This window comes from Arvicanthis niloticus, chromosome 2 (genome assembly GCF_011762505.2).
Source record: "Arvicanthis niloticus isolate mArvNil1 chromosome 2, mArvNil1.pat.X, whole genome shotgun sequence".
In the NCBI taxonomy this organism is placed as follows: Eukaryota; Metazoa; Chordata; class Mammalia; order Rodentia; family Muridae; genus Arvicanthis; species Arvicanthis niloticus.
Genome location: NC_047659.1, coordinates 91912322 through 91924574, shown reverse-complemented (window position 1 = coordinate 91924574; position 12253 = coordinate 91912322). Strand labels below are relative to the sequence as shown.

The following is a 12253-nucleotide window of genomic DNA, read 5'->3' as shown; positions in this document are numbered from 1 at the left end:
CCTTGAGGCACTTGGGACTTTCTACAGGTAAAATTACTGAGCTCTCCATGCCTGGATAGGAACAGAGTTAGCCTTGGGTGATTCCTATGCTCCCCAGAGCCTGATTTATCTTCTATATTTTACAATAGGATCAGTGCAGGTCCATCCATGTATTCTAGTACAGTGCATGGAAATACATAGTGGTCAACCATCTTAATATATGATAGCATAGTGTTATATCTATCCTTTTGTACACATTCTTGGGTTTCCCTTTTTTCCCCTCCTGTGTTCTTTAATATGTCATCCAGAGATGATTTAATTAATGTAACTATATGAAAATAATTATGACAAGAAACTTGGCTTGAATCTTTTGATCTATGGTTAAGTGTACAGATGTGGAAGATGAAGCTACAGAGAGTTGACTGTATGCTCAGACTGCTGAATCAGGTCTCAGGAGGGGCTTTTCACCTTATGCTGCCCACCTATTTAGACTCGTACAGTACTGAGCTCATAATACTAGCACATGCATGTAAACAGGAAATCTCAACCCTGAACTCTGAGTAAACACTGCCATCATGACCTTCAATGGTACATTCTATTTGTTTGTTTGTTTGAGACAGGTTTCTACCTGTTGCCCTGGCTGCCTGTGAACTCATTCTGTAGAGGCTGGCCTCAAACTCATATCTGCCTGCCTCTGCCTCCTGGGTGTGCCCCAACACTAACTGGATTTTTTTTATCTTTTAAGAGTAATATTTTGACTTTTTTTTAGCTAATAGTCTCAGTAAGGCACTTACATGAAAAGAGGTAGAAACTGGGCATGATGGCTCCTGTCCTTAGTGTAGGACTTGGAAAGCTGAAGCTACAGACAGAGTAAGATCCTGACACACACACACACACACAAAAAAAAAAAAACCACAAAAAAGGCAAGGGGGCGGGGAGGAAATTGGTAGGCATATATATAACACTGCATTATCAAGTATTGCCAAAAAATATAAAGATAAAGCAAATTTTAAAACATTCAATTGGTAATATATAAATACTCTAAAAGAATAGAAAAAAATTTTGCAAAGAAATTTACCCTTTAACCAGTCTTAACTCCTAAGAGAACCTTCTTCCATCAAGATTTGGAGTGACAGATATAAAGGAAATTCCTTATCCCTACCATTTCTGAATCAATATGGAAAATTGTCAGAATGTTCAATCAGGCCAAGATCCAAAAACCAACAAAAACCAACCCCTTTTCTATCCTACCATATTAAAACAGTTAAGCAACAAAAATAACTGTTGACCATCTTTTAAGTACTGAGTTTAAGACAGCGTCTAATGTATCACAGGCTGGCCATCTGAGGATGATCTTCTGGTCCACCTGCTTCTACTACCAGAGTGCTGTAGCTATGTGCCACCACAGCCTACTATGTACAAAGAAGTGGCTGCTGGGTGTGGTGGGTTTATAATCCCAGCATTTGGGAACTTGAGGTGTAATTTGTTAGCACAAGGTCTTGACTTAATCCTTGCTAACTTAATCCTCGACAATCTGCTTGAAGTCTCTTTTAACTTGTTTGCAGGCAGCATGGAGCTGTCCCTACTTACTATTTGTCTTCAGGCCCTGCACCCTGTCTCTTCAGTGGTCTCCCATTGTACTGAGCTTATAAGGTAGACTGTACCAGTGATACACAGTGACACACAGTGGGGGAGAGTAATATGAATAGTAAAATGTTTGTAAATGTTCAATGAGAGAAAATTCTGAATCAGGATCTGGTTTATGCAGATGATTCTTTAAACTGTATGGTTTGGCCCTTTCCGCCACTCCATCATAAAATGGAGCTGAATTTTGGAGGCAGATCCAGAGCACCTTTGGCCAGTGCCTGCCCACCAAGGAGGCAGCTTGCCAAAGCACTGCAGGCTCCAGCTGGGCAGGCTGTGCTTTTCCAGTCTTTGAACACTTGGTGTGACACTGAGTCCCAGAGGCAGGAAATAAAGGTGAGAAATCCTGAAGGTAACTTGATCTCATCTTCGGACAGCTAGGGCTAGGAGCTTCAGGTTGCTCACTCTTCGGAGGTAACCAAGTACTAAGTACTGGTTTTGCTGGCAACCCTGGGCTGGTGCCATCTGTATAGTTGGCTTCCACAGGCAGCCCGGGCTCTTCTTGCCTCAGGGTCTAGAAGCAGCTATAGAGTCTCAGGTGTCCTGGGGCTACATCTCAGCATTGTTGTCTCCATGGCCCAATACTAACTACGAAGGAAAGATGCCAGCTTGGCCACAACCAACGGCTGCTGTTTGATAACAGAGTTCAGAAGATGGGGAGGGAAGCCTGGTGCACCCAGCTCCACCTGAAAGCAGAAGGAAGAACTGAAGGAACAAACAGACTCGGAACAGCCACTCTTGACTGTGGTGACTGGAGATGCACTTGGACCCCTGAGCATTTAGATCTAAGTACTAGTTCTCCTCTCCCAATGATGAAGATGGAGTTGGCCTGAGGATGGAGAGCCATACAAGATGGTAAGTGAGGATTCTGGTCTGCTGCTGCTCTTAGCTTCAGCTGTCCATCTATTTCCCAAGGACACAGTAGCTAGCCATAGGATATAAGTCAGTCTTTGGCGCTGGGAGCATCACAAAGACTATCAACTTGCTTATTCCTCCCTCTCTGATTCCCCTTACTATTAGCTTACTCTGGCCAAATGGTGTGGCAACTGGGGATTCTATGCAACTGGAAATATCCCAAGGTATGCTATGAGACAGGATGCAGTGCTGTGTCACCTGGACAAGGAAGATGACTCTGGTTATTTCTTTCCCCTCCATGATGACAGGCTGCAGGACCCAAGCACTGGGCAGGATCTCTCCTCGGACCATTTTTCTGCTAGGTCTTGGCATGGATGCATCATACACAGACTGAGCTGCCATGATTGATAGATGCCCCTAGGGACAGAGATACATGTGAGTCCTGCCTGTGTAATGACAAAACACAGACAGGTTTAAGTATAGTTAGGGTGTTCGGAGGTAATGCCATCAGTACTCAAGCCACCCCACTAATTGCACTTCATGGCACTGTAGCCTAAGTTCATCCCATAACATCTTACCACCCCAATATAGGCACCTCTTTGGCTTCCACGCAGACACAGCAGAAATCTCGCAGCTGCTTCAGCGCACACAGTGTGGTATTGCACACCAAGTACACTAGAAAGACAGACACATTGAATACTAGTCCTTCAGTGTTCAGAAGCCCCTGCTTTACTCCATGACGGGATCCCTAGCAGTCTTGCTGAGAAGTCTGGAGTTCCCAACAGTGCCGCTTCAACCTTCTACCTCTGACTCTCTTTAGAAGCTTTCAAGCCCTTAGACTCACCTAGGCTGATACTGCTGGTCACTCGCTGATGTAGCCTTGCTGTCTGGATGGGCTTGTGATACAGAGGCCACAAAGTAGGATCACTCACAGCTGCCCATACTTGAGAGAGTGGCTTGAACACCACACCTGCACCCAAGAATCCATGTCGAGTAGAAGAGAACTCCTTGTAGTAAAGCTGTACCTCTTGCTCCTCACCCTGATAGCTTGGGGACACCAGGGCAAGAAACAGTCAGAAAGGAGTTTACTAGTGTGGGCATGCCAGGAAGCCAGAGCAGAGAAGGAGGAGAGTGAAGCAGAAGGACCAAAGCATGGCAAAATAACTTACGTCCAGCCATCGGCTGCCCGGCAGATGAAGAGGTTGTGGAGATTATCCGAACAAGCAGCCATTACCTGGGGGCAGAGGGTAGAAGCCAGGCCTCTAGGTTCATCCGTCTGGCTAACATTTACTAAATAACCACTTACTCTGCCTGGCTCCCTTCTTCTCCCTCCCCATCCAACACCAGTCAGGCTACAACAACAAGAGGAGGGAATGAGTAAATCCAAAGACTCACATCAGCCATTGATGTATTGACAATGTGTTTGGCTAAGTCCTGATAGAAAGAGGAGAAGCAGGTCCCCAAGCTGGATAGGCTGGAGAGAGAGCAGCAGCCACTGCCCATCGAGGCTCTGCGGCCTACAACAAAGAGACGAAGGTTCTGCAATGACCTGAACATCAGGGTGGTGGGACAGTGATACAGGGCCAAGAACCTTGGGCCAGTAAATCCTGCAGACATCATTCCTTAAGCTTCATACTCACTGTGTGCTAAGCTCTTCCAGGAAGACCCAGTCAAATACAGGTAACTGTTCCTCACTGTGGACTGGCCCTGCCAGTCCCCTATCCAAGTATCTTGGGAATTTGGCACTTGAGAGTCCTGCAGAATAAATGATACTCAGAATAAGATCCAGAATGCCTTCCACTAGCAATTGCAATTCGACTTTAGGATGTTGGATACTATGGTAGTTTAAATAAGTATGGCCCCCCCAAGGCTCATATACTTGAAGGCTTTGGAAGTCTTCAAGTCTTTGGACTCACCCAGGGTGATACTGTTGGTTACCACAGAGTGACACTATTTGAAAGGATTAGAAGGTGTGGCCTTGTTGCAGGAAGTATGCTACTGGGGATGGGCTTGAAGGTTTTAAAGCCCAGTGTTACTCTCTCTTCAGATCAAAATATAGTTCCCAGTTACTTCTCCAGCACCATGTTGGCCTGCCATGCTCCCTGCCATGATGATAATGGACTTAGCTCCTGAAACTGTAAGCAAAAGCCCCACAATTAAATGCCCGCTTCTGTAAGAGTTGCCTTGGTCATGGTGTCTCTCTTCACAGAAACACAACAGTAACTAAGACTCAAGAGGTTACAGCAACAGACATCAGCTAGAAAACCTTCTCTCTAGGCAATAGGCTTAAAAGACTGCTTGCAGCTCAGATGCCACAGCAGTCAGGATAACCAGTACCTGGGCATGGGGCCTGTTGGTTTTCAGACCTCAGACAAGGGGCTGAGGTACATATTTTACATACTAAAGCAGACCTGGCCTCCAGGTTCTCCCAGCACCCCTCACTTCCTACCTGGCATGCCCTGCCCTCTACTCTGAATGTTCAAGCCCAGGGGCTGAGCTGCCCTTCTCCCAGAAGCTCTTCCCTATCGAAACCAGACTTCTGGTCTCCCCTACCTACTTTCTTTCTCCTTTCTTAGCAGGCGTGTGCCAAAGAGTAGTTTCCCAATAAACCTGCCTTTATGTATGTTCTAATCTGCCTTAAATCGGCTCATTTCACCAGCAGAGAAATAACTTATACAGGCCCTCTACCAAATGGCCAAATTCTAGGGTCAGTATGTGAAAAGCCACCTGTAACCATGGTGCAGCAAGAAGGAGACCATCACTATTAGTGTGGATAATGAAGTCAAAGTAAAGGGGCAATAAGGAAGAAGCAATGAGCTCTGAACAGCACACCTTGCCCATGGCCAGGTACCACAATGAGCCAGGAGTCCTACTCTAGGACCAGAGCCTCTGGGTCTCTGCTGTCTTTGTTTAGCACACTGTGTTCAGTGGAACAAAAATACAGGCCAGCATGATGATTCACCAGGTAAAGGCATGTGCCTCTAAACCTGAGAATCAAGAGTCCCTGATACAGAACCAATATTGAAAGCTGTCTTCTGGGCTGGAGAGATGGCTCAGCAGTTAAGAGCATCAACTACTCTTCCAGAGGTCCTGAGTTCAATTCCCGGCAACCACATGGTGGCTCACAACCATCTGTAATGGAATCTGATGCTCTCTTCTGGTGTGTCTGAAGAGAGCAATGGTGTGCTCATATACATAAAATAAATAAATAAATAAATAAATCTTTTTTAAAAAGAAAGCCATCTTCTGACCTCCAAACCTGTGACATGGTATGTGCATACATATGTATATGCTAAATAAACAGTTCTACCTCCTTCCTTACTCCATCCCTCCTGCTGCAATAGTCCCGAGTCGTTCTCATACCTGTAACCCTTAGGAGCTCTTTCGCCTAATCACCTCTCTCCACTTGACCCCACATCTCCCTTGTCACTAGATATTATTAGCATTTAAACACAAAGATGTCTTCTCAGCACTGAGCTTCCTAAAGCCAGTGTTCCATCTGTCATCTCCTACCTCTTACCTGCACAGTACCTGCCAGAACCTAGAACCATTTGCTCTCACCACTCCTCCAAAACACCACAATACTAAAAGACACCAAGATGCTTGCCAGCCCCATCTTTCTGCATTTGTCGGCTGGCTGTCACATGCCTCATCAAGATCTGTTCCCTCATTCCCCAGGCTCCCTGCTTCCTCCCTGTACTCCTCAACCACAAACTGACATCTTGAGGTTCAATGCCCTAGGTGATGATTTCCAGCTATAATCATGAATTAATATTGAATCAACAACTGGGTAGGCATTGGGGACAGGGATTATATCAGAGACCTATTTTATAGATCAGACCAAATAAATCCTTTATGCTTTGTGGGTCAAAGACAATATTGGAAGCAAGAAAAATGTAGCAATATTAAAGAAAAAATTTAAAAGGCCAAAGCAGGAAAACACTGGTTAGTATGCAAATTAAACATTTCATATATATATTTGCTACCAAAAACTATAGAAAAATTAAAATATGCAAAATATTAAAAAACATTAGCAGACTGCAGCAAACTGTTGACGTATTAAAAGAAATATATCATGTGCACAAGAATAGTTTCATATTAGCCAATAGGAACAAATAAATGGATGAACAAGATGGCATTCTCCAAAGACTGAAAAGTAATGCTCTAGAAAATCATATGCTCCCTTACTGTAAAATATATCTCAGTTTAAAACCTAGTGTGAAACTTAGGTGGTAAAATACTAGATGTACCTCCCTAATGTCTAGAAAAGGATAAGACCTAGCTAATGCTGCTACAGGGCAGGAGCGCACAGTAGCACAGTGAGGACACGGTGAGATATCTAGGATTTGACAATGACATGCCTATAGTCCTAAAGAAACCTAGAGGATTATCCAATATGATAGCCTTATTGTTTGCTGACTATGTGCAATGTGACACATGTGACCTGAGAACAAACATTTTGGACCTGGTGTTGGTCACCTTTTCCTCCACTGGCCTTCCACACAGTGGCAAAAGGAAACCTATAGCTTCCAAAGACCTGAAGCAGGACCACAGCAGGAGAAACAAAATATCCCAGCACTTGTTCTAGTTCTATTGCTCAGAAGATGTTTCCCTTCTACAGGGGTGAAGTGAAAATAGAGTCCAGGAAAACCCATCAGTGGAAACAGGACAAGCCTGGCCACTGGGAAGATCACAACCCTCACAGGTTTATAACCTAGATAGATAAGGAACCTTGAATCTTCACAGCCTGGCTTTGGAAAAGGGTTCATTTCAAATCCTAGTCATCCCCGAGAAACCATTTTGGTAATGAACCTTCTGCTCTGGGAATCAGTCCTGACCCCATCGCTGGGGCCCCACAGATATTCCATTGTGCAGCAAGAGGAGCCACCTCATGAACACGACCTGGTCTAGTACAGCGACAGACTCAAACAAGTTTGACACAGAAGGGAAAGAAAGAATAGTGTAGTTCAGAGAGCTGACCCAAGTTACTAAATGAAAAGAGAAGAGTAGGCCAGGCACTAGTGAAATCAGAGGATCATAAAGGAATAGATTCCTAAAAGCTGGAAAATCTACATCTTTTTTTTGGGGGGGTGGGGTTCGAGACAGGGTTTCTCTGTGTAGCCCTGGCTGTCCTGGAACTCACTCTGAAGACCAGGCTGGCCTCGAACTCAGAAATCTGCCTGCCTCTGCCTCCCAAGTGCTGGGATTAAAGGCGTGCAACACCACCGCCCGGCTGAAAATCTACATCTTGATAAATTCCTAGACACACATGGCCAACCAAAAAATTAAATCAAGTAGGCATTAATAAACAGATCTATGCTGGGCAGTGGCGACACACGCCTTTGATCCCAGCACTTGGGAGGCAGAGGCAGGCAGATTTCTGAGTTCGAGGCCAGCCTGGTCTACAGAGTGAGTTCTAAGACAGCAAGGGCTACACAGAGAAACCCTGTCTTGAACCCACTCCCCCCCCCCAAAGAATTCTTAGTCATCAGCCAGGTGCCTTTGATCCCAGCACTTGGGAGACAGAAGCAGTTGGACCTCTGAGTTCAAGGCCAGCCTGGTCTACAGAGTGAGTTCCAGGACAGCCAGGGCTACACAGAGAAACCCTGTCTCGAAAAAACAAAAAAGAAGAAGAAGAGGAGGAGGAGGAATAGGAAGAGGAGGAGGAAGAAGAGGAAGGGGAGGAGGAGGAGGGGGAGGAAGAAGTAGTAGTAGTCCGTAACAAGCATCAAGAATGAAACAGTAATAAAAAAAATCTCCCAACAAAGAAAAGGAAAAGTCCAAGACTGGATGACTTTCATTACCTAATTCCATCAAACTTTTGAAGTTAATGCCAATGCTCTTCAAACTGTTCCATAAAATAGAAAGGAAACACAATCTCACTAATTCTAGGAAGCCAGTATAAGGACAGAATAGCACAACTATAGGTCAACCTCTCTGATGAATGTTGACAAAATACTGGAAACAGAACACAAAAATACACTGAGGAGCTGGAAAGATGGCTCAGCAGTTAAGAGCATGCTCTTCAGCCAGGTATAGTGGAACATGCCCATAATCTCAGCATTCAGGAGGCAGAGGCAGGCAGATATCTGAGTTCAAGGCCAGCCTGGTCTAGATAGCCAGAGCTACATAGTGAGACCCTGTCTCAGCAAAACAAAAGGCATGTGCTGTTCTTCCCGAGGACCCCATTCAGGTCTCAGTGCTCATGTGACAGTTTGTAATGTCTCTAACGCCATTTCTACACCATTAAAGAGCAAATCATAAAAATAATCCCACCCACAATAGGTGCCTCATTTATTTATTTTGTGGCTAAGAATAAACTTAACTAAGAAAGTCAAATACCTACACAATGAAAATTGTAAAACACTGAAGAAAGAATTAAAGACCAGTATTGAGAGATGGCTCGGAGGTTAAGAGCACTGATCTTCCAAAGGACCCCAGTTCAGCTTCTGCACCCTTATCTGCTGTACCCAGATCCCGGGGATCTAATGCACACATTTACAAACACACACACACACACACACACACACACACACACACACGTAAGTGAAAAAAAAATAAGTCTTTAAGTTCAAACATGGAAATATCTCTCTAAAAGTTTACTGTTTAAAAGAATTGTAGTTACATGTCCATGACACTCAAAGCGAGCTCTGAGCCTGGACCCTCATCTCATCAGCACAAAATCAACTCAAAATGGATACCAAGAATTTGTTTCTGAGAGTGTCTTTTTTTTACACCACAGGTAATCTAGAACTCCTGATTCTCCTTCCTCACCATATCAATGGCTGGGATTACAGGTGGGTATCACCCTGCCAAGCTCTGGACCAAATACCATAGTGAAAGACTTAAAACTGTGAAATCATTACAGGAAAACAAAGGAAATACTTCAAAACTGACACAATGATTTTCTGGACATGTCTACAAAAATTTTTGAATTGGCAGTTAAGCTGGGCAATGGTGGTGCACACCTTTAATCCCAGCACTTTTGGCCAAGGCCTTAAAGACAGGCAGATCTCTGAGTTGTAGGCCAGCCAAGTCTAGAATGAGTTCCAGGGCAGCCAGGGCTATATAGAGAAACCTTGTCTCAAAAAAAATTAATTGATTGATTAATTATAATTGACAATTGAGATTAATCACATATAAAAGCTTCTGTACAGCAAAGACAATTACTAGCAGAAAGACAATATTAGAGGACTGGAGAGATGGTTTGGCAGTTAAGAGCACTAACTGTTCTTCCAAAAGTCCTGAGTTCAGTTCCCGGCAACCACATGGTGACTCACAACCATCTGTAATGGGATCAAATGCTTTCTTCTGGTGTGTCTGAACACAGTGACAATGTACTCATATACATTAAAAAAAAAAAGACAACATAGAGAATTAAGAATGCATCTGCTATCCATCTGATAAAAGATTAATGTTACAGGATATTTTATCACATTTTGTTTGAACCCCAAGATTGTGAACTAGGAAAACCTTGTCGTGTGTGGCTCAGCCCTAGAACACACCTTTTGTCCAAAAGCTTTCTATTTATTACAAACAAGTACTTGTGGTGTGGCCCAGCAGTAAAGTCAACCCTAGGACAAGAGGCATAGCATAAGTAAACAGGCCTTTGAGTTGAAGGTATTTAAGACAGCACGAGGGAGAAGAAACTTTTCCCCTATGGGTCACAGGCAGAGCAGGAAAGTCAGCTGGGTGTTTTCTCTGCCCTCTGAGCTAGCTGGTTTTCACCCCAGTATCTGGCTCCTAAGATTTCGCTGGTCAAATCAAAGCCTGGGACTTAGTTTTATAAAACAAAGGATTAATATCTAAACTTATAAAGAAGTAAGAACTTTTAATGTAAAAATGAGTAATCTAACTGTGAACGTAGGCAAGTGATCTAAAATAAGTATATCTCAAAAGAAGATTTAACAAATGACCAACACATATGAAAAAAATTTCATTATTAGTCATTGGGGAAATGCAAATCAGAACTGTGGTTATATTTCATCTCATTCCAGTTAGCATGGCTATTACATGTATAAAAAAATGCTGTTGAGTACATGCAAAAAAGGACTTCTACTATTTTGTTAGGAATGCATATTAGTATATCCACTGTATATAATATAATGGAGAGAAATCCATATACAAAGAAATAGTTTCCTGCCCACAGTTACTTAAGCTTTACTTGCAAGAGTCATGTGATCATGTGACCATCCGATGAGTGACAAAGAGAATGTCATTTATATGCACAATGCAATATTCTCTGCCCATAAAAATAAAACCTTATTATTTGTGTCAAAAATCAATAAAACTGGAAGACATCATATTAAATAAGCCAAGCACAATAACACAAGTACCACACACTCTGCTGTGTGGAAACCCAAAATGTCACCCTGGGTAGCAGTGACTGCAGGCTCATAGCTCTGGTCAAACTATGAATGAGTGACTGTTATGTGCTCAGCCACATCTGCTCAGGGAAAATCATAGGAAAAGGGACAGGAGGACTGGAAGGCAGAGGCAGCCCAAGAGAAGTGGTGCAGAATGCTGACTTGCAGGCATGCCATGGCTGCTGCAGTCCTGAACTCTGATTACTGGCAGACAGCGGGCCTGTCAACATCTTGTCATGAGGTGAGGAAGAGCACAGGATCCCCTCCTGAGAATCTATGTATGGTTAACGGTTGACGAAGGAGGGAGACATGTTGGCTTCAGTGATGCAGCCACTGGTTGGGAGCCCATGCTCCTGAAAACAAGTCCTCACACAAGCCCCTAGGACTAACCCTAACTAAACTTACTGCTTCCCAAAACAAACAAGAAGTATGAGGCTGACTTGTTGGCAAGACGAGGGGGGTAAGACAGGATACTGGGGGAAATATGGTTAAAGTACTGCAGATATACACATATATGATTACATAAAAGAATAAATCAAAGTTCAAGCCAGGCAGTAGTGGTGCACACCTTTAATCCCAGGATTTGAAAAGCAGAGGCAGGTAGACCTTTGAGTTTGAGGCCATAGAGCTAGTCTACAGAGTGAGTTTCAGGATAGCCAGAGCTACAGGGAGAAAACCTGACTGGAAAAACCACAGAAAAGTTCAAAAGCATCCTTGGCATTGGGCTTCTGAAGCCAGCCTAAAAATACATGAGAACTGCCATGACTCAAACCAAGAATGTGCTATTTTTCTACTTACTGTTTAAAAACTGGGGTAGCTGGGTATGGTGGTACACACCTTCAATCCCAGGACTAGGGAGACAGTGGCTCAAGACCAGCCTGGTCTACATAGCGTTCCAAACAGCCAGAGCTGTCTCAAAAATAATAAAAATAAGTAAATAAAAATAAATAGAGATAACTGCATATGGTAGTACTTCCTTTAATCCTATCACTAAGAAGGCAGAGGCAGGTGAGTCTCTGAGAGTTTGAGGCCAGCCAGGGATCTATACTGAGACCCTGTTTCAGACATAAAGTGGAAGGTACATTTAAATGTCTTGGCCCTTCTACTACATGAATATATTATCTCTACAAAACATCCCACTAAGAACAATGAAAAAGAAAAATGAATACTATTCAGCTATGATAAAGACTGAGCAGGTATAGATTTATTGGCAGGCAATAAAATCCAAAGACATTTTTAAGGGGAAAAAAACTGTCATATTCCATTTTAATCACATTTTCAAATCTCTCTCTCTCTCCTCTCCTCTCTCTCTCTCTCTCTCTCTCTCTCTCTCTCTCTCTCTCTCTCTCTCTCTCTCTGTGTGTGTGTGGGGGGGGGGGGGGTGCATGATGGCCATGCCTTTAATTCCA

General features: G+C 43.6%; 1 protein-coding gene across 1 annotated transcript in view; it reads right to left on the bottom strand.

Annotated features, from left to right (window-relative positions):
* Positions 1-910: 910 nt before the first annotated feature.
* The window catches only part of Stard9 (StAR related lipid transfer domain containing 9), an 83661-nt gene continuing 72318 nt past the window's right edge, over positions 911-12253 (bottom strand). Inside the window, exons 27-33 of the mRNA XM_034494049.2 lie at positions 4119-4233; positions 3874-3995; positions 3648-3712; positions 3323-3525; positions 3074-3153; positions 2737-2895; positions 911-2309 (exon numbers count right to left, since the gene is read on the bottom strand). Of these exons, the coding sequence (XP_034349940.1) occupies positions 2208-2309; positions 2737-2895; positions 3074-3153; positions 3323-3525; positions 3648-3712; positions 3874-3995; positions 4119-4233 (846 nt within the window). The 3' untranslated portion in view covers positions 911-2207. The remainder of the gene's footprint in view (positions 2310-2736; positions 2896-3073; positions 3154-3322; positions 3526-3647; positions 3713-3873; positions 3996-4118; positions 4234-12253) is intronic.